Source organism: Lineus longissimus, chromosome 19 (assembly GCF_910592395.1).
Source record: "Lineus longissimus chromosome 19, tnLinLong1.2, whole genome shotgun sequence".
Classification (NCBI taxonomy): Eukaryota; Metazoa; Nemertea; class Pilidiophora; order Heteronemertea; family Lineidae; genus Lineus; species Lineus longissimus.
This window is the reverse complement of record NC_088326.1, coordinates 6,154,290-6,179,028: the sequence shown is the minus strand read 5'-3', so window position 1 is coordinate 6,179,028 and position 24,739 is coordinate 6,154,290. Positions and strand designations below refer to the sequence as shown.

At 39.3% G+C, this 24,739-nt stretch overlaps 1 protein-coding gene across 1 annotated transcript; it reads right to left on the bottom strand.

The window, feature by feature from the left end:
- Positions 1 to 3,394: 3,394 nt before the first annotated feature.
- Positions 3,395 to 12,174, bottom strand: LOC135503037 (uncharacterized). The gene is made up of 9 exons (XM_064796310.1): positions 12,020 to 12,174; positions 10,868 to 11,185; positions 10,260 to 10,531; positions 9,848 to 9,901; positions 9,453 to 9,560; positions 9,010 to 9,105; positions 4,821 to 4,978; positions 4,280 to 4,515; positions 3,395 to 3,956 (listed from the first exon to the last, which is right to left on the bottom strand). Exons 1-9 carry the CDS (start codon positions 12,090 to 12,092, stop codon positions 3,691 to 3,693), a joined length of 1,581 nt encoding a protein of 526 aa, XP_064652380.1. The 5' UTR covers positions 12,093 to 12,174; the 3' UTR covers positions 3,395 to 3,690.
- Positions 12,175 to 24,739: the final 12,565 nt, after the last annotated feature.

The window sequence follows — 24,739 nt, the reverse complement described above, 5'->3', positions numbered from 1 at the left end:
CACGTTTTCCACAAACTACATGTATTCATTTTTCAGTAGTTATTGTACATGTACTATAATTACCTATCTAATAAGTATTTTAGTACCGAGATATACCAGCACGCACATGTCACTTAACTAACCCATCATGATTCAGAGTACCAGTACTTCTTTGCAGGCTAGTTGATTATACCATTAGGTTAGACCCACACCATGAACATTTTTTATGAATTTGGTTTACTACTACATATATCTATCACTGAGAAACTACTTGTCAAAAAGCAGTTCCCTTTTTTTGGGACACCTGATATAATATGTACCCCTTAAGAATCAACTCTTGGGCTCGCAAAATTTCTTGTTGTGCTAGTTGGGGGCAACGTGCAAAAATATACCAAAATTAGATGGTGTGGAACTCCGTGGTTGAAACTGCAGAACTGACATGTGCAGTAAATAGGATGGTACATGTTACATCCCTACAAATATGTTATTACCCAAATAATCAGATTGTCAAATCCATCTCAAAATGTGCTCTTATTCACTTTTCTACCAGTTCATTTTGTGTTCTTCATGGTACTTGAATAAATTGTGTGATAATTTGTATGTTATTTCAATCAGTTTTTGCTCCCTTTGTTCAATTTAATTCTTCTTTCAAATTGAGTTGCACTCTCAATTGAAAAAATGGAAAAAGGATGCATACAATAACCCATTCCAAGCTTTGTAAACAAGTTTATTAGGGGATGAATCAACACCTTTAGCATAGGACGTCAGCAAGGATGTTGCCATACCAGTTGGTATCCATAAGATTTGTGATGTGAGGTGCATGCTGATTATTGGCCAATACTCATTATTGGATGAGGTTTACACATGTAATAACTTCTGCACCCTTGAGAATCAATACTAGTATCCCACATTGCTGATCATCTTGGTATCAATGTCTTGGTATGAGATGGTCTGCATCAAATAATAAGAGAAAAATGCCCTGCTACTCTTAATTATTACAAGGACCGATTTTGGTATTGTGCAAGCGCGCCAGATTGACCATGCCATATACCGCACAACCTCTTGGGCCTGCCGTTCCTAAGACACCTGTAAGAGAGGCGTCCTTGTTAAATTAGAGGGGTTGAATTGAATGGAAACAACCACTTTGGGACCAAAACTACTGAGGGAGATGTCTGCTGTGACTGTACTGTCTTGCTCACCATGTTGGCGAGACGGTGGATCTGCCTGGCCCGACGTAGTTTGGTTGTACATTTCTTGTCTTTCGCACCATTTTGGAAAGACAGTGAAAGTGCCAGACCTGTCCTTCCCCAACTTAGTTTGGTTGTGACTGTCCTGTCTCCAGCTCTCACAATGTTGACAAGATGGCGGGGGTGCCAGGTCCAACTCAGTTTAGAAACTGTCCTGTCTTTCTAACAATGTTCACCAGAGGCCCGACTCAGATCGGTTATAACAGTCCTGTCTCTCCCTGTTGACAAGAGGTCCAACTCAGTTCGGTGGTGACAGTTCTGTCCTTCGCACACAATGTTGAGAAGAGGCCCGACCCAGCAGGTCGGTTGTGACAGTCTTGTCTTTCTCACCATGTTGACAAGAGGTCCGACTCAGTTGGGTGGTGACAGTTCTGTCTCTCTCACCGTGTTAACAAGAGGCCCGACTCAGTTTGGTTGTGACTGTCCTGTCTTTCTCACAGTGCAGATAAGATGGTGGATGTGCCAGGCTAGGCCCGACCCTGTTTTGTTGTAGCTGTCCTGTCTTTCGCACAGTGTTGATAAGATGGTGGAGGTGCCAGGCCCAACCCAGTTTGGTTGAGACTGTCATGTCTTTCTCACCATTTTGACAACAGATCCGACTTAGTTTGGTTGTGACCGTTCTGTCTCTCTCACCAAGTTGTCAAGATGGTGGAGGTGCCAGGCGTGTCAGGCCAGACTCAGTAGTTTGGTTGTGAGTGTCCTGTCTTTCTCACAGTGTTGATAAGATGGTGGAGGTGCCTGCCCCGGTCCAGTTTGGTTGTGACTGTCTTGTCTTTCTCACAGTGTTGCTAAGATCGTGGAGGTGCCTGGCATGCCAGGCCCGACTCAGTTCGGTGGTGACTGTCCTGTCTTTCGCACCAGGTTGATAAAAAGGCGAAGGAGATGCCAAGCCCAACAACTCAGTTTGGTTGTAACTGTCCTGTCTTTCTCACACAATGTTGATAAGATGGTGGAGGTGCCAGGCCAGACTCAGTTTCCTCGTGACTGTCCTGTCTTGCTCACAGTGCTGATAAGATGGTGGAGGTGCCAGGCGTGTCAGGCCAGACTCAGTTTGGTCGTGACTGTCCTGTCTTTCTCACAATGTTGATAAGATGGTGGAGGTGCCTGCCCCGGTCCAGTTTGGTTGTGACTGTCTTGTCTTTCTCACAGTGTTGCTAAGATCGTGGAGGTGCCTGGCATGCCAGGCCCGACCCTGTTACTGTCCTGTCTTTCTAACAATGTTGATAAGATGGTGGAGGTGCCAGGCTAGGCCCGACCCTGTTTGGTTGTGACTGTCCTGTCTTTCGCAGTGTTGATAAGATGGTGGAGGTGCCAGGCTAGGCCCGACCCTGTCAGATTGTCACGTCTTTCTTGCCATGTTTGTATCAAGAATGTGGAGGTGCCAAGCCCAACTTTAATAGTTGTTAGACTGTTTGATTGCGACTGCCCCGTCTTTCTAACCATGTTAGCGAGATAGCAGAGGTGCCAGACCAGATTCAGGCTGGACTGTTTGGTTGCAACTGTCACGTCTTTCTGTCGATGTTATAGCAAGGCCATGAAAGTGCCAGGCCCAACACAACTGCCTCATGAGACATGCCAAACATCCCAACATTATTTATCTAATTCAAAGTTTCATTTGGAGTGGTTGACACAATGATATGCTCAGACTCGTTTCTCTCCAGGTTGATTTGGAATTAAAAAGCAACATAAAAGCAGTTTATGAAATGTATCTTATTGCTTATATATACTAGTATCATACAGTGTCATGGAAGTCCCAGTTACATGTATCATTATTCAAAAGTTCACCAAATGACCAATTACAATATTCTAAACACATCATTATTATGAATGAAATAGATTCAACCTCTGACGAATTGCTACAGCAAGGATGCAGCCTAGAAGTCTGTGATTGGATGAAACTCTTTACATGATGTAGACAACAGTGACATGATCATGTGCTTGGTAATGACGTTTAAATGATAATTGGCTTGATAACATTACGGCTATCTGCTTCACTAACATGTATTTACAAGGATGGTGAATGATATTTACATGGTAATTTAATTGATATACACGTATTGATAATAACATGGAAATTGACTCGACAACAATGACGTGGTGTACATGTAACTGATTTGATATATTGAGAATAACATGGCAACCTGCTTGACAACGATAATGAGCTTGACAATTGATATTTACATGGTAACTGGCTTGATAATGAGAAAAACATGGCAATCTGCTCAATATTGCCGATGCCATTGACATGGTCATGTGCTTATTACATATGGTTATTACATGACTGTGTTCTTGACAATGATATATACATGGCAATTGTTTTGATGATGATAATAACATGGCAATTAGATTCATACTGATTCGACATAACACGGTCGAGGTGAATCACAATACATGCCCTCGCATAGTAGAGGACACTAGAGATACAACTGGTTCGGCAGTGAAAGGTAGGAAAAAAGATGGCATCTTACATCTTGTCGAAGCCTTTGCTTGACAGAATGCCTTCCTTCAACAAGGCAAAGAAAGGAGTTCGGAAGTTCGTGTCCTTTAACTTCTTCCATCTCGGAAGCCACATGATTGGCACACATGTATTGGCTGAAGGGTACCGCTTTTCTCCAGGCTCGACATCAAAGAAATTCACAACAATGTTTGGGAGGCCAAGTGGAGGGATAGCGGATGCCCCACTCATAAACTGCAAGATCTGGCTCAATGAAACGGCATCATCACTCTCATCTGGAATTTAGATTAACACGTCAAATAAGATAAGCACAAATTATTGATGCATAGGTGCCTCATATTGCATGGTTTTAAAAGTGCTGGCTACCTTGCAATGGTTCAATCTCTGGAAGAACAAATCAATTTTTTAATTTTTTGATGAACCATTGTGGCTTTCAAGGAACTCAAATTCATACATCTTCCACAGTGCTGCACTCCTTCTCTGGCTGAAGACAGAGTTACTAAGCCCATAAACCTAGCTTGTGGTAAAATGATGCATATTGAAGTGCTTATGCTTATCCTCCACATGAAACTCAGCTGATTCTTTAAAAATAGCTCACCCTCGCATTTCTTGAGGAAGACCTCGAACAGGTAGATAGCTGTTCCCTCATCTTTCTTCCTCGTCTTGTCCTTCGAAAAACTTATGGAGAGAAGGGCCCTCAATTTCTGACGGGTCAGAGATTCCTTCTCTCCGCACATGACACTGCAAAAACCCTCAGGGTTTTTCATCATCAGGTCGAAAAGACCCCCGATCGACTGTAGGCCCTGGATGAACTGATCTAGGGCTGGTTTCACCCTGTTGAAATAAACACTCAGTTTTAGAGAAGATAGGAAACATTCATGGTTACGGCTATCGGTTATCAGTAAACAGCCGTATTCTTGCCCAAAACCTCAGCTGCTGCCTTGGTTTTGCCAAAATATTAGAACAAATTTACTTGTTATCATATTGGTTTTAATACTTGAAAGCCATTAACAGACAACATTCTCAACTAGCAATCAGAGCCTCATTTGGCCAGCATGCTGAGCTGTGGCAAAGACAACCTCCTGATAACTGTAACTAATGGTAAAAGCATTGAGTTGTTTGCCAACCTTGAAACATACCTGTAGTATAGAAAGTATGTGGTGATATTTTTCATCAGCCCTCTTCTCTGGCTCAGCCCAACCACAACTGCTGCTTCTTGGCAGCCGATCCCCATCAAAAAGACTACATGCTCATGGCAAATCTTCTTAAAATCTTCATCTCTTTCACAATCTTTCATCTACAAACACAAACAAGGCTGTGGGATGAAGAAACATTTTGGCAATTTTCACAAGAATATAAATGAACAATGTGCATACAGAGTCTCGTTTTGAATTCAGCGGTTACGATGCAGGCAAACAGACTGCCTTGCCCTGGGTTGGTTAAAATAAATGTGGAAGGAAGGAGTGAAAAAACATTTGTTCAATTTGAGATGTTTTAGAAAAGAGAACTTGATAGTCAGTGTCGGTATTCATGGTCTTAAACACTTCGGGTTGAGATAAACTGTTTTTAGTGTTAAGATTTAGCTCCAACCGCGCATTTAGATAGGAGACCTATAACTCCATTTCAGAATCAATTCCTTAAACAAAGTACCAGTCTTGACCCGCAAGTTAGCCCACACTAGATCGGCATTTTATGCAGGGTGAGAGATACTCCAAGAAGCATCTCTACAGAATCCAGAATGAACTAGCACTACCTGCTAAGCCATGGTACCAGCTACAGACTTAGCCAACATTGAATTCTGAAAGAAAACCACAACAATAAACTGCACTTACTTTCTGCAGAAGGACGAATGCCTCGGGATCAGGTAAGTCTTCGAAATCCTCTGGGTTTTCCAGGACGTCTCCACACATGAGGCGCCAAACCTTTTTGGAGAGAAGTCCCAGGCCAGCACCACCATGGAGAAGGCTCCATGCAGTAAACTGGCCTGCCTGGAAATAAGCCTTCTCCTCCAATTTGGCGATGTTGAGGGAGAACGCCCTTCTCTCAACATTTCCTTCGAAAAGGTCCTGATGAAGGAGGATGTCCTTCATCAGCAGACTGTAATGTGAGAAAAATGGCACATCAAATTTCACCACAAAAATTGTGCACTGCACTCGAGTGATGGTCTTTGGCATGAAAACCTTGCCATCCTGCGGTTGTTGTGCAAAACCTCACACCTTGTTCAAGGACAGAATGTGTACAATTGTCTAATTTTCTTCAATATTCTATGGCTTGTGTTCTGAATACTGCGGACCCAAAGTGTTAAAGTAAGTAGGCCGCCTTGCAATTAAACCTGGTTGAATCTAAAATGCCTTCTTGTGTAGGCATACACATGTACATCTGTGAAAAATGAACAAACCTGAAAAACTCCCGTCTTGGTCCTCCAAGATCCACACCCATTTCCCCAGCGAATTCTACCACTGGTTGAAATCGAAAGTTGAAGTTGCTGCTGTCTTCAAGCCCCATGACTGCGCTCTCAAACACATCCTCCCTATCAATGATGATAGCTTGTTTGAGATCAGGGTTCTTTTCTCGATATTGATCCTGAAAGGAGAGGAGCAGTTCCTCTGCTGTCCTTATCTTCTCTGGCGCTGTGACGTGGTGCGCAAGAGCCTCAAATTCGTCAGTCCCTTCAAAACTGGAAAATACATGAATTGAGACGGTACTAGTAATTGAAAGAACAGAACAAGAACATGCAAAGTTGAGAACCAGATCGGACCGAAATTTAGTGTCACTGGTCATCTGACCTAGGGGGTCCTGTGTACAAACTTTCAAGTTCATAGGCTGAGCAGTTAAGAAACGTGCCACTGTTTTTGAAACATGATACGACAACGGACACTGCGGTTTTACTGCCAAAAACCTAAAGAAAGGATAAGACACATGTACAGTAGAACTCGCGTAAGTCGGCACCCTCGGGACTAAGATTTTGATGACGACTTACAGGTATGACGAGTTGTACGCACATTTTTAATGAAATTAACGTTAGATGAAGTTGGGACTTTCTGGCGGGTGCCACCGACTTATGCACAGTGACGGGTTATACGATGCCGACTTACGCGAGTTCTACTGTACAAGTGAAAAAAGTAAAACTAAATTATATATAAAATTTGCCCTAAGTGGGATTGGAATCCGCAACCTTCAGAGTCATACAGGAGCAAGAAATTCAAGTCAAGTGTAAACTAGGTCAACACAGATTTCTGCTCAGTAACGCCAACTGGTAGTATCAATCAAAACTAATTAATTTAATTTCAACCCGTACATGCACGCTACTATCAGCAGGAATGAAGCCACAAACGAGAGTCGAATCGTGACTCTTTGTAATCAGTCTTTCAGATAATTTGACGCAAAGCTGAAGGAGGAGATGTATTTTTCTGGCCCAAGTTACGATCAACGAGAGCAATCCAGTAATAAAATTCAAAATTCCCGCGCTCACAACATTTGCATTAATTATGGCGGCCAACCAATCGCGCTTCGCTAGTATCGATCAGCCAACTTCTCCCCTTGATTATGGAATTAATAGACAGATATATGATGTCACATTATTGTATCTCTTCAACAAGAGGCCCAAGGGCCTGGCGCTCAGCTGAAAACATGGAAACGCTTTCAACCTCAATTTTGTTGACCGTAATGTCTATATCAGGCAAACATACCAGAGTAAAACAACTTTTAAATAACGACAAAAAATGCCAAATCTAAGTGCTGTGGCTGACCTTGAAAAGAAGGTCAAATCAAAAACCTAGGTGATATTATGTAAAGGAGACTTCATGGACTTACTGCACACCACCCAAAACATTTGAGACACTCTGGATATAACAAAAGCTTTAAAATGTCGACAAAAAAAAATCCAAGATGGCCGCCCATCAAATTATCAAAAAAAGTAAAGAAAATGTAATATACAAGTGAAAAAAGTAAAAATAAAAAAAATAAAAAATTTGACCCGAAGTGGGATTGGAACCCACAACCTTCGGAGTCATACAAGAGCGGGAAATTCAAATCAAGCTTAAATAAATTTGGTCAAACGACATTTTTGCTCACTACCGCCAGCTGGTAATATAAATCGACACTAACCTATTTTACATTAAAACCCCTATATAAAGCAGACCTCTTCAACTTTATTTCAAGCTTCTTTCTGCTTGAATAAAGTGGCAAAAAATTGTTTTGTGATTTATGCATTTTGCCACCTGGGGGGCTGATTTTGAGTCGAATCGCACAAATTTTTTTCATAACAACGTTTCATGCGGTGCTTATAAATTAGACCAGATTTGAAGTGCCTGGGTTGTACGTTTAAAAAATGCCCAAAATGGATGGATGGCAGGATGGAAGGACAAACCAATCACTTAGCTATAGGACTAGCTCAGCTTGTCAGCTGAGCTAAAAATAATCTATCGGACATAAAACTGATGATAGTTTTGATTGGCACTGCGTAATTTCGCTAGAAAAAGGCTTCTTTACCGACTGTCCAAGCGGCCATACAGCGGGCAAGATCCCCAGGTGACAACGGCCTATACATTTATACTAATGTTGCTGTGTATGTAGGTCACCTGGAGATGAGGTTTTTCGCAGTTGTTGATTTTTCGACAAAAAACACCGCAAGTAGGGCCCTCCCTCAGTTTTGCTTCAAATCCTCTGAAAATTCATCACAATAAAGCTGACAACCTTCCCCACAATTCCTTGGGAACAGATTTTGGAATTTCCCGATCGTTGATTTTTAAACGATTTTTGATTATTTTTTACCCCCCTTTTTTTCAGAAAAAGGGGCGCTGCACCCCCCACAAAGCACCCCCGACGCTGAATGTTAAACGCGCACACCCTCCAACCCTACAAAAACTACCCCCAAATTTCGTTAAGATCCATGGTGAAATGCCTGAGTTCTGAGGGGAACAAAATTTCACACCAAATCTCCAGACTGAAAATAAGGGTAGTCTGGCGACGACCAAAAATAGAAAAAGTGACCTAATAGCATTGGATGACAGATGCAAAGTTCTGCATAGTATAGGTTGCATAATATGGCAACCCAATTGTTAAAAATAGCTAATGTTGATCAATAACCCACAGGTAGTGCCAGAGCATGACAAAACTGTTTCCGAGTGTGGCAAGGGGAATTAGTTGATCAGATTTAAAACATTGCTGAATAGCACTCACTGCTATTTGTAAATTTTATAAATCAAATAAAATGCTGCATATGTCCACACCATCTGTGCAAAATTTCAAGGTGAACCTAAGCCCCTAGGTACGTGCGCCTGAAGTTGCCGCCCTTCCAGTATCACCATTGAACTACATTGTACTAACCTTTCTCTGATCAGTCGCCAAGGATGCTTCGTACTCCATATTTTGAATGCAATTCAAACAAGAATTGGCAACCTTGGTTCTGCCACAATCACTGCACTGCAATTGACAAAATGGTAAGGTAAGTATCAACAAACTACCTTTAGTTGCTCCTTACACCCATTGGCAGAAATGTAAGCGCTCGCCCTACATATTTGATGTAAGAGTCTACAGATTAGATTAGTGATTGAGGTCTGTTGCATTGTACATGTGAATAAGCATTGAATCTTTTCCTCAAAAGTCAAAATCTACAGAATTAGATCGGTAAAAAAATCTCAGCTAAAAATTCTCATACTGAACCTAAACTGGAACACAAAACTCAGCACCAGTCATGCTACATGTGGCAATAGAATAGAATGACTCAACTTGGCAACAATGTTTCAGACAGATAGCCAAAGCATACTCACAACAGGCTCATTGTGCTCTGACATCTCTTGGCTGAAACTTGCTGTAGAATTGGTAACGGTACTGGCTTCAGACCCGGTCCTGTCAGTGGAATGTGGACAAGAAACATTCTGAAAAGAAAGAAAAATTATTGCAAAAATAGAAAGCATGGGTTAAATCGTGGCTCAGCATATTTCCAAAGCTAAAATCATTTGAAGGGTTACGGCCCAAACTAACTAAGTCTCACTTTTTTTTGAGACAAGCGCACATCATATTCATAGGGTAGCAACAACCAATTCATTGCCTGATTATCGCCTCGTGAAAAAATTGCAGGCGGTTGGTTTTTAATAGGGGTAACCCCTTTTTTATGAATCATCACAACTGCATATGAAATTGAAAGGGTTACAAACTAACTCACGTTCGCAATAGAATCTTCTTCCGGATCTTTTGCTCCGCGGTACAAAATAGCATCCTGCAAAAACAATGAGCAAAATTAATTACCATTTGATTGATTATACATCATATTTTAAAAATTCATCAACTTAGCAAGGGTGGATGACATAATTCATATGTACCCTAGTTAGAGCAGGGCAACAGATGGTGGTCACGTCAGACAATCACCAAGCCAACAGAAAAAATCTGTGCATTTAATAGTATAGATCTAGAAAGATGAGGCATCCCAGGGTAAGAGACTGACAAAGACCTTTGGGCACAGACTGCAGGTACTGTAACACTCCAAATAATAACTGGTTTAGGGCAAATTTGAGGAGCAAATGAATGACCAATAGTCTGACCCTTCCTATATAACTGATATCATTTGAAATACTCACAGAAACATTGGACAGTTTAAGGACTGACCGGATATACACAGTTGCTCCGTTTCCAGTGGTCTTTGAGCCCAGTTCCGCCTTGATTTCAGCTGGTGTTAGGCCCACCAGCGGAAGGAGCTTTTTTCCTGATTTTGCAGTGAACAATTTGACTTCAGCGCTGCCCAAAGCAGGGAACTGCTGGCGTATTGCAGCCATAAATTGATCAGCAGTCAGGGTTAGCGCAAACTGCCTGCCAAGTCGACCTGACTTTGTCTCTTCTTTCTTGTTGTGGCCTGTAAATTGAGTCAAAAATGGACAGTGCCAGGGTGGTGTAGACAAGTACATTTCAACACAAGAGGCTCCAGCCTTGAATGAGCCAATCGAAAAAATAAACAGACAGTTTTAAGGAAACACCAAGTTCTATAAGTACAGATAGGTTTTTGAGCAATCTTTCAATGATATCCAGCCTTTTCTGCCTTGCATGCCTCGAGTTAGAAGTTATGAACTGGTACGAATCACACCATGCATTGCAACACCAGGAAAGTTAATCTCAAGGTGAAGACGTCTCGGATTGTCTCGGCAAATTTACTTAAGCTGTGACCTTGAAATTGGTATCAAGTGAAACTCACCAAACCCAAGCTTCCCCAGCTTTCTCGTGTTCAGCCGCTGGATGGTTGTAACTGATGGGCTTTCTAAACAGGTCAGCTTCAGCCTGACATGACTAGCTGGCCGGCCAGGAGTCTTCTTCTTTTTTTTAGGCTGACTCTGGGGCAATCTTGTGGAAGACATCGCAAAATCCCGCGACAAGTCTGCAGCCAACGAACTGATAGCAGAGACAGCAGCACCACTAGTATCGGTTGTTGATGGCCTCGGAGATGCTAGTTGCCTTGCATTTTCCACAAAGGTTGATACAATGCGTGCATAATGTGGAGATAAAAACATATTTCCTGAAGAAAAAGAAGGATACATGTATCACTATGAATTTGAACGCAGTTTTTATTCTGAAGTCAACATTGAGTATGATTTAAGTCATGGACAGATCAAAAAATTTAAGACAAGGGTCTGGGCCCCTTGATCATTTTAATGGCATTTGCAGAATCACACAAGGAAGGTGCACTCTGAATGTCGGGACTGATGATGCAGTCGAGGTTGGTTTGAATTTAGAAGGGGAAAGGTCAAAAAGGGCATCGGTAGAAAATACACCATGAAAAATCACGTTTTAATTGTGCTGCGACATCATGCTACACCCCTGTACGCTGCCGGTGCAGAACATCTGATCGGGGGTTGGGTCTGAGAGTGAGAGGGGGGAATCTCATCAGGGCCGGTAGAGCCATCCAGTGGTGGGGGGGGGGGGGGTATCATCCCACCGTAGGCGAAGGGGGTTGGGGTTCTGGGGTACCTCCCCCCCCCCAAAATTTTAAAATTAGAACACTGGAGACACGTTGCAAATTTACGAGAACTTGCACAACGCGTACGTTTCTGAAATGCCCCATACGGCGCTCGCTCTCGAGAGGCAGGCCTATTACTTTAGGCTGGAACGCACATGGGACATGGGTTTACACTTTGTATTGTATAGAGTAAGCCGCCCCCCCCCCCCGCAGCAGCATGCATGACTAGATACACCAGGCCTACATACATGTAGGGCCTACATGTTACATGTGTTGCGCACTTCACATGCTTCATTCACTATCAGATCATGCATGTCATATTGCAACTGTAGCCCGCGTGCGTGAGCTTCGGTGTTCAGTAAAAAGTCATTTCAATCGTCTAACGTTACTTACCAACAGCACAATTTGGACCAGCAGAGCCAGATGGCTGACCCGAATCTTGCATGTCTGGTTCACCAGCGTCCATTGTCACAAATTAAAGAAGAGAATAATAAAGAAACAAATTGACGGATTGACTGCCTGTTGTTGATGTCGTAATGATCTACATGTGCGTCTGGAACTACGAATGCGCATGCGCAAGGCGCCAATAGACTTTGTTTCTTAGGCTCCCATTGGTTCCCCGAAGATGCCCGGAGAAGGTTACATAATATCCCAACACGTGGTCAACAAATCCCGACGTCGGATAATTAATTATCCGACGTCGGTAAATTAATATTCCTCTGTCGAAATATTTCCCGATGTGGAGTATTTATTTTGCCGACGACGGGAAAATAAATAACCGACATGGGGATATTAGACTAATGATCGTATCCGCGCGCCATAGCCGTGTGACGTCTTGGTGTAGATATTGAGTTTCCGACGTCTCGCTGATGGCGCTTGTTAAAACCCGCTACTGCGACTATGGAAATGACGCTGCGTCGTATTACTAGCTGGCCAGGATGACGTCATCCTGACGTAATCAGTGGTTTTTTAAAACCACTGAAATATCGAGAGGCGGAGTATAATTAAAATTATACTCCGCCTCTCGATATTTCAAACCCCATGCCTTTTTGTGGGGTATAGCGGCACGTAAAAACGCCCAATCAGAGCGTCGCTCTGTATTAAAAGCGGCTTTTGCTCGAGCAACATGCACAATGCCCTTCCCACGCCAAAATCATTATCAAAGCGATCTTAGAATAACCGTCATCAGCTTAAACGAGAGTTTCTGAGTGGAAGCCTAATAGTCCACATGATCTATCCTTAATAGAGTAACTGATCCGCATCTTACTTTTGAACAGGAATTAAGTAGGTACATTTTTTTAACGCCCGAGAAAAAGTACGGTAAACAGTAGGCTGAATCGGCGGTAGTATGGCGAAGTCCGCTTTTAAGCATAAGTTATCGAAGGCTCTTTCTTGGATTGCGTGTCCCCCGCTGCAAGTTTGTTTCATTTCGTAATAAGTACACAAAGACAATTCAATAGAATGTTTGAAAGCATAAAATCGATCTAGTTTGAAGAATCAAAACGTTAGGAACGTGTTGTATTATACCGCCAATCTGAACATTGTGACAAAGAGCATCAAGGCTATCGGTACCTCCGGGCAAGAATTATAACAAAAGCTGGCTAAAATAAACTGAGTGATTATTTACAAAAATAAACATATGTAACGAATATTAAACCCAAGAAAAATAGTTCATTCAAGCACGTTACTACTATTTCTAGCAACAGTCCAAAAATTCTTATAGAGATAAGTGTTCAGTCTTCAGCAAAAGGAATCTTACTCACGACAATGTTCAACGTTCAGTAGATATCAAAGGGAGAGTTCCGGTGGGGGTATGAGCAGCGAATTATTAGAAAAATTAGAATTGGGCAGGAAGATATAGAAAAGGATATCAACGACACCAACGCCAGGAACAGTTTCTGACCACGTCAACGACAGTGGTCTAGCCGCGTTTCACGACGACTCGTACGGCACCAACGCCATGAACAGTACACTGCAGTCTTGCAGTCACAGCGGCACCAACGCCAGGAACGGTACACTGCAGTCTTGCAGTCGCAGCGGCACCAACGCCAGGATATCAGTCGGAGCTCCTTCCGTAAAACAGGTCCTGCACGGTCCTCGGTGACTTCCAAAGTCCTTGCTTCTGCTCACACACCCAACATTAGCTCATACCCCAAAACATTTCATAACAGGGAGTTCCCAGCACAAATCACAACAGGCCTAGTTGAATCCATATTCATCCTGAATCACCTAACAATGTTCCTACATGTACCAAGAGTAAACTTTTAAAGCACAATTTTATAATTTTTATAGGAAAGTCCATTACTGATGTAATAAGCACATAATTCATGTTGCCATAAAAACTCTTAACTTCAACCAGCTTACCAATATAGGCCTACCTTAAAATAGGCTACAGGGTGTCCAAAAAGAAAAGAAAAGGCACTTCGCCACACTCCTCCCCCCCCCCCCCCCCCCCCATAAAAGACAAAACACTTAACTAACAGTTATGTGTTTTGACAGACAGACAGCAGGAATATCTAATCAAGACTAAAGCAGCATGTACAATTTCATCATGCACCTCACAATGCATCCATCACACACTAGTCAGACAGTCTCCAACATACATACCCAACTCATGTTCACACACGTGATAAGCAATCAGGCCCGACATTCTCCAACCCTTTCTTATACTTGATAGTGATGTTGAATTCCTGTAGTATGAGACAAGACCATTAATGAATATTCATAGGTTGGAGGGTCCAGGCCTATCTATTAGACGAGTGCATGTTTTTAACTCTCAAGTACATATTTGGAGAGGTATTGAAAAAACATTTGTTGTGGCAAGTCTACAGATATAAAGAAATTATTTGATGAAAAAATTAATTTCGAATTTTGCTAATTGGGTAATAGGTGGCGTGTTTTGAGTTTTTTCTGCCAGTTGGCTGAAAAGAGTGGAAATATCAAAGTCTGTCTAATTTGTCGATTATCAAAAAATTTCCGTGGTCAATCACCATTTTATTTTTCACCATTTACTTGCCCGACTGTCCGGAATAACATAATCTAAATTTCAGATTCACAACACCACGCGTTCTTTGATGCGTCGCGGTCAAACATTGACAATTTAACTGCTAAAAGGCTTAAAAAATCAATTGTGGTCTTGTCTCTATTTACACTACATTTTGGGTCAATATAGTGAAAAATTTGAATGTGTTCAAATCACTCTAATTCATTTAGAATATTGTATTGCCGATGATTTAAGGTCAAAACAAGCTAAAATAATGAGAAAAAAACTTAATTTGACCCAAATAAGAGTCAACCTAACCCTGGTCTAAGTTCAGTTTCATTTTTACAAGTCTTGTTGTGTTGCCATTCATTTTGTATTTTCTTTGAAACTACTCAGGCCTTGATTCTGAAAGTTGTGCCCTAAGCAGCAAAGATATTTCTAAATCACATCCTAAATTTTCAGCTCCATAGCTTGCTTATTCTGGCCAGGGCAGGTCTTTGAATTTGGTGCTGTTGGCTGCAAAATCATGACTTTTTGTCGATTTTGTCCTCTTTCGTCGCTTTGGCACAGTTGTACCACTCTTTGAAATGTCTCTCATTTCTCCAAAAATGTCAAAATATGACTTTCCTTTGTTGGAGAGTTGTGGGATGTCATCTACATTAGTTTGAAAAAAATCTCAAAATGTTAACCCCTGAAATGTACCTTCATTGAGACAAGACCACTAATGAATATTCATAGGTTGGAGGGTCGAGGCCTATCAATTAAACGAGTGCATGTTTTTAACCTTCAAGTACATATTTGGAGAGGTATTGAAAAAACATTTGTTGTGGCAAGTCTACAGATATAAAGAAATTATTTGATGAAAAAATTAATTTCGAATTTTGCTAATTGGGTAATAGGTGGCGTGTTTTGAGTTTTTTTCTGCCAGTTGGCTGAAAAGAGTGGAAATATCAAAGTCTGTCTAATTTGTCGATTATCAAAAAATTTCCGTGGTCAATCACCATTTTATTTTTCACCATTTACTTGCCCGACTGTCCGGAATAACATAATCTAAATTTCAGATTCACAACACCACGCGTTCTTTGATGCGTCGCGGTCAAACATTGACAATTTAACTGCTAAAAGGCTTAAAAAATCAATTGTGGTCTTGTCTCTATTTACACTACATTTTGGGTCAATATAGTGAAAAATTTGAATGTGTTCAAATCACTCTAATTCATTTAGAATATTGTATTGCCGATGATTTAAGGTCAAAACAAGCTAAAATAATGAGAAAAAAACTTAATTTGACCCAAATAAGAGTCAACCTAACCCTGGTCTAAGTTCAGTTTCATTTTTACAAGTCTTGTTGTGTTGCCATTCATTTTGTAATTTCTTTGAAACTACTCAGGCCTTGATTCTGAAAGTTGTGCCCTAAGCAGCAAAGATATTTCTAAATCACATCCTAAATTTTCAGCTCCATAGCTTGCTTATTCTGGCCAGGGCAGGTCTTTGAATTTGGTGCTGTTGGCTGCAAAATCATGACTTTTTGTCGATTTTGTCCTCTTTCGTCGCTTTGGCACAGTTGTACCACTCTTTGAAATGTCTCTCATTTCTCCAAAAATGTCAAGATATGACTTTCCTTTGTTGGAGAGTTGTGGGATGTCATCTACATTAGTTTGAAAAAAATCTCAAAATGTTAACCCCTGAAATGTACCTTCATTGAGACAAGACCACTAATGAATATTCATAGGTTGGAGGGTCGAGGCCTATCAATTAGACGAGTGCATGTTTTTAACTCTCAAGTACATATTTGGAGAGGTATTGAAAAAACATTTGTTGTGGCAAGTCTACAGATATAAAGAAATTATTTGATGAAAAAATTAGTTTCGAATTTTGCTAATTGGGTAATAGGTGGCGTGTTTTGAGTTTTTTCTGCCAGTTGGCTGAAAAGAGTGGAAATATCAAAGTCTGTCTAATTTGTCGATTATCAAAAAATTTCCGTGGTCAATCACCATTTTATTTTTCACCATTTACTTGCCCGACTGTCCGGAATAACATAATCTAAATTTCAGATTCACAACACCACGCGTTCTTTGATGCGTCGCGGTCAAACATTGACAATTTAACTGCTAAAAGGCTTAAAAAATCAATTGTGGTCTTGTCTCTATTTACACTACATTTTGGGTCAATATAGTGAAAAATTTGAATGTGTTCAAATCACTCTAATTCATTTAGAATATTGTATTGCCGATGATTTAAGGTCAAAACAAGCTAAAATAATGAGAAAAAAACTTAATTTGACCCAAATAAGAGTCAACCTAACCCTGGTCTAAGTTCAGTTTCATTTTTACAAGTCTTGTTGTGTTGCCATTCATTTTGTATTTTCTTTGAAACTACTCAGGCCTTGATTCTGAAAGTTGTGCCCTAAGCAGCAAAGATATTTCTAAATCACATCCTAAATTTTCAGCTCCATAGCTTGCTTATTCTGGCCAGGGCAGGTCTTTGAATTTGGTGCTGTTGGCTGCAAAATCATGACTTTTTGTCGATTTTGTCCTCTTTCGTCGCTTTGGCACAGTTGTACCACTCTTTGAAATGTCTCTCATTTCTCCAAAAATGTCAAGATATGACTTTCCTTTGTTGGAGAGTTGTGGGATGTCATCTACATTAGTTTGAAAAAAATCTCAAAATGTTAACCCCTGAAATGTACCTTCATTACACTACATTTTGGGTCAATATAGTGAAAAATTTGAATGTGTTCAAATCACTCTAATTCATTTAGAATATTGTATTGCCGATGATTTAAGGTCAAAACAAGCTAAAATAATGAGAAAAAAACTTAATTTGACCCAAATAAGGGTCAACCTAACCCTGGTCTAAGTTCAGTTTCATTTTTACAAGTCTTGTTGTGTTGCCATTCATTTTGTATTTTCTTTGAAACTACTCAGGCCTTGATTCTGAAAGTTGTGCCCTAAGCAGCAAAGATATTTCTAAATCACATCCTAAATTTTCAGCTCCATAGCTTGCTTATTCTGGCCAGGGCAGGTCTTTGAATTTGGTGCTGTTGGCTGCAAAATCATGACTTTTTGTCGATTTTGTCCTCTTTCGTCGCTTTGGCACAGTTGTACCACTCTTTGAAATGTCTCTCATTTCTCCAAAAATGTCAAGATATGACTTTCCTTTGTTGGAGAGTTGTGGGATGTCATCTACATTAGTTTGAAAAAAATCTCAAAATGTTAACCCCTGAAATGTACCTTCATTGAGACAAGACCACTAATGAATATTCATAGGTTGGAGGGTCAAGGCCTATCTATTAGACGAGTGCATGTTTTTAACTCTCAAGTACATATTTGGAGAGGTATTGAAAAAACATTTGTTGTGGCAAGTCTACAGATATAAAGAAATTATTTGATGAAAAAATTAATTTCGAATTTTGCTAATTGGGTAATAGGTGGCGTGTTTTGAGTTTTTTCTGCCAGTTGGCTGAAAAGAGTGGAAATATCAAAGTCTGTCTAATTTGTCGATTATCAAAAAATTTCCGTGGTCAATCACCATTTTATTTTTCACCATTTACTTGCCCGACTGTCCGGAATAACATAATCTAAATTTCAGATTCACAACACCACGCGTTCTTTGATGCGTCGCGGTCAAACATTGACAATTTAACTGCTAAAAGGCTTAAAAAATCAATTGTGGTCTTGTCTCTATTTACACTACATTTTGGGTCAATATAGTGAAAAATTTGAATGTGTTCAAATCACTCTAATTCATTTAGAATATTGTATTGCCGATGATTTAAGGTCAAAACAAGCTAAAATAATGAGAAAAAAACTTAATTTGACCCAAATAAGAGTCAACCTAACCCTGGTCTAAGTTCAGTTTCATTTTTACAAGTCTTGTTGTGTTGCCATTCATTTTGTATTTTCTTTGAAACTACTCAGGCCTTGATTCTGAAAGTTGTGCCCTAAGCAGCAAAGATATTTCTAAATCACATCCTAAATTTTCAGCTCCATAGCTTGCTTATTCTGGCCAGGGCAGGTCTTTGAATTTGGTGCTGTTGGCTGCAAAATCATGACTTTTTGTCGATTTTGTCCTCTTTCGTCGCTTTGGCACAGTTGTACCACTCTTTGAAATGTCTCTCATTTCTCCAAAAATGTCAAAATATGACTTTCCTTTGTTGGAGAGTTGTGGGATGTCATCTACATTAGTTTGAAAAAAATCTCAAAATGTTAACCCCTGAAATGTACCTTCATTGAGACAAGACCACTAATGAATATTCATAGGTTGGAGGGTCGAGGCCTATCAATTAAACGAGTGCATGTTTTTAACCTTCAAGTACATATTTGGAGAGGTATTGAAAAAACATTTGTTGTGGCAAGTCTACAGATATAAAGAAATTATTTGATGAAAAAATTAATTTCGAATTTTGCTAATTGGGTAATAGGTGGCGTGTTTTGAGTTTTTTTCTGCCAGTTGGCTGAAAAGAGTGGAAATATCAAAGTCTGTCTAATTTGTCGATTATCAAAAAATTTCCGTGGTCAATCACCATTTTATTTTTCACCATTTACTTGCCCGACTGTCCGGAATAACATAATCTAAATTTCAGATTCACAACACCACGCGTTCTTTGATGCGTCGCGGTCAAACATTGACAATTTAACTGCTAAAAGGCTTAAAAAATCAATTGTGGTCTTGTCTCTATTTACACTACATTTTGGGTCAATATAGTGAAAAATTTGAATGTGTTCAAATCACTCTAATTCATTTAGAATATTGTATTGCCGATGATTTAAGGTCAAAACAAGCTAAAATAATGAGAAAAAAACTTAATTTGACCCAAATAAGAGTCAACCTAACCCTGGTCTAAGTTCAGTTTCATTTTTACAAGTCTTGTTGTGTTGCCATTCATTTTGTAATTTCTTTGAAACTACTCAGGCCTTGATTCTGAAAGTTGTGCCCTAAGCAGCAAAGATATTTCTAAATCACATCCTAAATTTTCAGCTCCATAGCTTGCTTATTCTGGCCAGGGCAGGTCTTTGAATTTGGTGCTGTTGGCTGCAAAATCATGACTTTTTGTCGATTTTGTCCTCTTTCGTCGCTTTGGCACAGTTGTACCACTCTTTGAAATGTCTCTCATTTCTCCAAAAATGTCAAGATATGACTTTCCTTTGTTGGAGAGTTGTGGGATGTCATCTACATTAGTTTGAAAAAAATCTCAAAATGTTAACCCCTGAAATGTACCTTCATTGAGACAAGACCACTAATGAATATTCATAGGTTGGAGGGTCGAGGCCTATCAATTAGACGAGTGCATGTTTTTAACTCTCAAGTACATATTTGGAGAGGTATTGAAAAAACATTTGTTGTGGCAAGTCTACAGATATAAAGAAATTATTTGATGAAAAAATTAGTTTCGAATTTTGCTAATTGGGTAATAGGTGGCGTGTTTTGAGTTTTTTCTGCCAGTTGGCTGAAAAGAGTGGAAATATCAAAGTCTGTCTAATTTGTCGATTATCAAAAAATTTCCGTGGTCAATCACCATTTTATTTTTCACCATTTACTTGCCCGACTGTCCGGAATAACATAATCTAAATTTCAGATTCACAACACCACGCGTTCTTTGATGCGTCGCGGTCAAACATTGACAATTTAACTGCTAAAAGGCTTAAAAAATCAATTGTGGTCTTGTCTCTATTTACACTACATTTTGGGTCAATATAGTGAAAAATTTGAATGTGTTCAAATCACTCTAATTCATTTAGAATATTGTATTGCCGATGATTTAAGGTCAAAACAAGCTAAAATAATGAGAAAAAAACTTAATTTGACCCAAATAAGAGTCAACCTAACCCTGGTCTAAGTTCAGTTTCATTTTTACAAGTCTTGTTGTGTTGCCATTCATTTTGTATTTTCTTTGAAACTACTCAGGCCTTGATTCTGAAAGTTGTGCCCTAAGCAGCAAAGATATTTCTAAATCACATCCTAAATTTTCAGCTCCATAGCTTGCTTATTCTGGCCAGGGCAGGTCTTTGAATTTGGTGCTGTTGGCTGCAAAATCATGACTTTTTGTCGATTTTGTCCTCTTTCGTCGCTTTGGCACAGTTGTACCACTCTTTGAAATGTCTCTCATTTCTCCAAAAATGTCAAGATATGACTTTCCTTTGTTGGAGAGTTGTGGGATGTCATCTACATTAGTTTGAAAAAAATCTCAAAATGTTAACCCCTGAAATGTACCTTCATTACACTACATTTTGGGTCAATATAGTGAAAAATTTGAATGTGTTCAAATCACTCTAATTCATTTAGAATATTGTATTGCCGATGATTTAAGGTCAAAACAAGCTAAAATAATGAGAAAAAAACTTAATTTGACCCAAATAAGGGTCAACCTAACCCTGGTCTAAGTTCAGTTTCATTTTTACAAGTCTTGTTGTGTTGCCATTCATTTTGTATTTTCTTTGAAACTACTCAGGCCTTGATTCTGAAAGTTGTGCCCTAAGCAGCAAAGATATTTCTAAATCACATCCTAAATTTTCAGCTCCATAGCTTGCTTATTCTGGCCAGGGCAGGTCTTTGAATTTGGTGCTGTTGGCTGCAAAATCATGACTTTTTGTCGATTTTGTCCTCTTTCGTCGCTTTGGCACAGTTGTACCACTCTTTGAAATGTCTCTCATTTCTCCAAAAATGTCAAGATATGACTTTCCTTTGTTGGAGAGTTGTGGGATGTCATCTACATTAGTTTGAAAAAAATCTCAAAATGTTAACCCCTGAAATGTACCTTCATTGAGACAAGACCACTAATGAATATTCATAGGTTGGAGGGTCAAGGCCTATCAATTAGACGAGTGCATGTTTTTAACTCTCAAGTACATATTTGGAGAGGTATTGAAAAAACATTTGTTGTGGCAAGTCTACAGATATAAAGAAATTATTTGATGAAGAAATTAATTTCGAATTTTGCTAATTGGGTGATAGGTGGCGTGTTTTGAGTTTTTTCTGCCAGTTGGCTGAAAAGAGTGGAAATATCAAAGTCTGTCTAATTTGTCGATTATCAAAACATTTCCGTGGTCAATCACCATTTTATTTTTCACCATTTACTTGCCCGACTGTCCGGAATAACATAATCTAAATTTCAGATTCACAACACCACGCGTTCTTTGATGCGTCGCGGTCAAACATTGACAATTTAACTGCTAAAAGGCTTAAAAAATCAATTGTGGTCTTGTCTCTATTTACACTACATTTTGGGTCAATATAGTGAAAAATTTGAATGTGTTCAAATCACTCTAATTCATTTAGAATATTGTATTGCCGATGATTTAAGGTCAAAACAAGCTAAAATAATGAGAAAAAAACTTAATTTGACCCAAATAAGAATCAACCTAACCCTGGTCTAAGTTCAGTTTCATTTTTACAAGTCTTGTTGTGTTGCCATTCATTTTGTATTTTCTTTGAAACTACTCAGGCCTTGATTCTGAAAGTTGTGCCCTAAGCAGCAAAGATATTTCTAAATCACATCCTAAATTTTCAGCTCCATAGCTTGCTTATTCTGGCCAGGGCAGGTCTTTGAATTTGGTGCTGTTGGCTGCAAAATCATGACTTTTTGTCGATTTTGTCCTCTTTCGTCGCTTTGGCACAGTTGTACCACTCTTTGAAATGTCTCTCATTTCTCCAAAAATGTCAAGATATGACTTTCCTTTGTTGGAGAGTTGTGGGATGTCATCTACATTAGTTTGAAAAAAATCTCAAAATGTTAACCCCTGAAATGTACCTTCATTGAGACAAGACCACTAATGAATATTCATAGGTTGGAGGGTCGAGGCCTATCAATTAGACGAGTGCATGTTTTTAACTCTCAAGTACATATTTGGAGAGGTATTGAAAAAACATTTGTTGTGGCAAGTCTACAGATATAAAGAAATTATTTGATGAAAAAATTAATTTCGAATTTTGCTAATTGGGTGATAGGTGGCGTGTTTTGAGTTTTTTCTGCCAGTTGGCTGAAAAGAGTGGAAATATCAAAGTCTGTCTAATTTGTCGATTTTCAAAAAATTTCCGTGGTCAATCACCATTTTATTTTTCACCATTTACTTGCCCGACTGTCCGGAATAACATAATCTAAATTTCAGATTCACAACACCACGCGTTCTTTGATGCGTCGCGGTCAAACATTGACAATTTAACTGCTAAAAGGCTTAAAAAATCAATTGTGGTCTTGTCTCTATTTACACTACATTTTGGGTCAATATAGTGAAAAATTTGAATGTGTTCAAATCACTCTAATTCATTTAGAATATTGTATTGCCGATGATTTAAGGTCAAAACAAGCTAAAATAATGAGAAAAAAACTTAATTTGACCCAAATAAGAGTCAACCTAACCCTGGTCTAAGTTCAGTTTCATTTTTACAAGTCTTGTTGTGTTGCCATTCATTTTGTATTTTCTTTGAAACTACTCAGGCCTTGATTCTGAAAGTTGTGCCCTAAGCAGCAAAGATATTTCTAAATCACATCCTAAATTTTCAGCTCCATAGCTTGCTTATTCTGGCCAGGGCAGGTCTTTGAATTTGGTGCTGTTGGCTGCAAAATCATGACTTTTTGTCGATTTTGTCCTCTTTCGTCGCTTTGGCACAGTTGTACCACTCTTTGAAATGTCTCTCATTTCTCCAAAAATGTCAAGATATGACTTTCCTTTGTTGGAGAGTTGTGGGATGTCATCTACATTAGTTTGAAAAAAATCTCAAAATGTTAACCCCTGAAATGTACCTTCATTACACTACATTTTGGGTCAATATAGTGAAAAATTTGAATGTGCTCAAATCACTCTAATTCATTTAGAATATTGTATTGCCGATGATTTAAGGTCAAAACAAGCTAAAATAATGAGAAAAAAACTTAATTTGACCCAAATAAGAGTCAACCTAACCCTGATCTAAGTTCAGTTTCATTTTTACAAGTCTTGTTGTGTTGCCATTCATTTTGTAATTTCTTTGAAACTACTTAGGCTTTGATTCTGAAAGTTGTGCCCTAAGCAGCAAAGATATTTCTAAATCACATCCTAAATTTTCAGCTCCATAGCTTGCTTATTCTGGCCAGGGCAGGTATTTGAATTTGGTGCTGTTGGCTGCAAAAACATGACTTTTTGTCGATTTTGTCCTCTTTCGTCGCTTTGGCACAGTTGTACCACTCTTTGAAATGTCTCTCATTTCTCCAAAAATGTCAAGATATGACTTTCCTTTGTTGGAGAGTTGTGGGATGTCATCTACATTAGTTTGAAAAAAATCTCAAAATGTTAACCCCTGAAATGTACCTTCATTGAGACAAGACCACTAATGAATATTCATAGGTTGGAGGGTCGAGGCCTATCAATTAGACGAGTGCATGTTTTTAACTCTCAAGTACATATTTGGAGAGGTATTGAAAAAACATTTGTTGTGGCAAGTCTACAGATATAAAGAAATTATTTGATGAAAAAATTAATTTCGAATTTTGCTAATTGGGTGATAGGTGGCGTGTTTTGAGTTTTTTCTGCCAGTTGGCTGAAAAGAGTGGAAATATCAAAGTCTGTCTAATTTGTCGATTTTCAAAAAATTTCCGTGGTCAATCACCATTTTATTTTTCACCATTTACTTGCCCGACTGTCCGGAATAACATAATCTAAATTTCAGATTCACAACACCACGCGTTCTTTGATGCGTCGCGGTCAAACATTGACAATTTAACTGCTAAAAGGCTTAAAAAATCAATTGTGGTCTTGTCTCTATTTACACTACATTTTGGGTCAATATAGTGAAAAATTTGAATGTGTTCAAATCACTCTAATTCATTTAGAATATTGTATTGCCGATGATTTAAGGTCAAAACAAGCTAAAATAATGAGAAAAAAACTTAATTTGACCCAAATAAGAGTCAACCTAACCCTGGTCTAAGTTCAGTTTCATTTTTACAAGTCTTGTTGTGTTGCCATTCATTTTGTATTTTCTTTGAAACTACTCAGGCCTTGATTCTGAAAGTTGTGCCCTAAGCAGCAAAGATATTTCTAAATCACATCCTAAATTTTCAGCTCCATAGCTTGCTTATTCTGGCCAGGGCAGGTCTTTGAATTTGGTGCTGTTGGCTGCAAAATCATGACTTTTTGTCGATTTTGTCCTCT

Excerpts from the sequence above, each read along its gene's own strand:
- LOC135503037 (XM_064796310.1), bottom strand. The coding sequence starts at position 12,092 with ATGGACGCTGGTGAACCAGACATGCAAGATTCGGGTCAGCCATCTGGC. Across the intron at positions 4,516-4,820 it reads ACATACTTTCTATACTACAG|GGTGAAACCAGCCCTAGATC; the intron begins GTATGTTTCAAG and ends TTATTTCAACAG. Across the intron at positions 3,957-4,279 it reads CTTCCTCAAGAAATGCGAGG|ATGAGAGTGATGATGCCGTT; the intron begins GTGAGCTATTTT and ends TCTAAATTCCAG.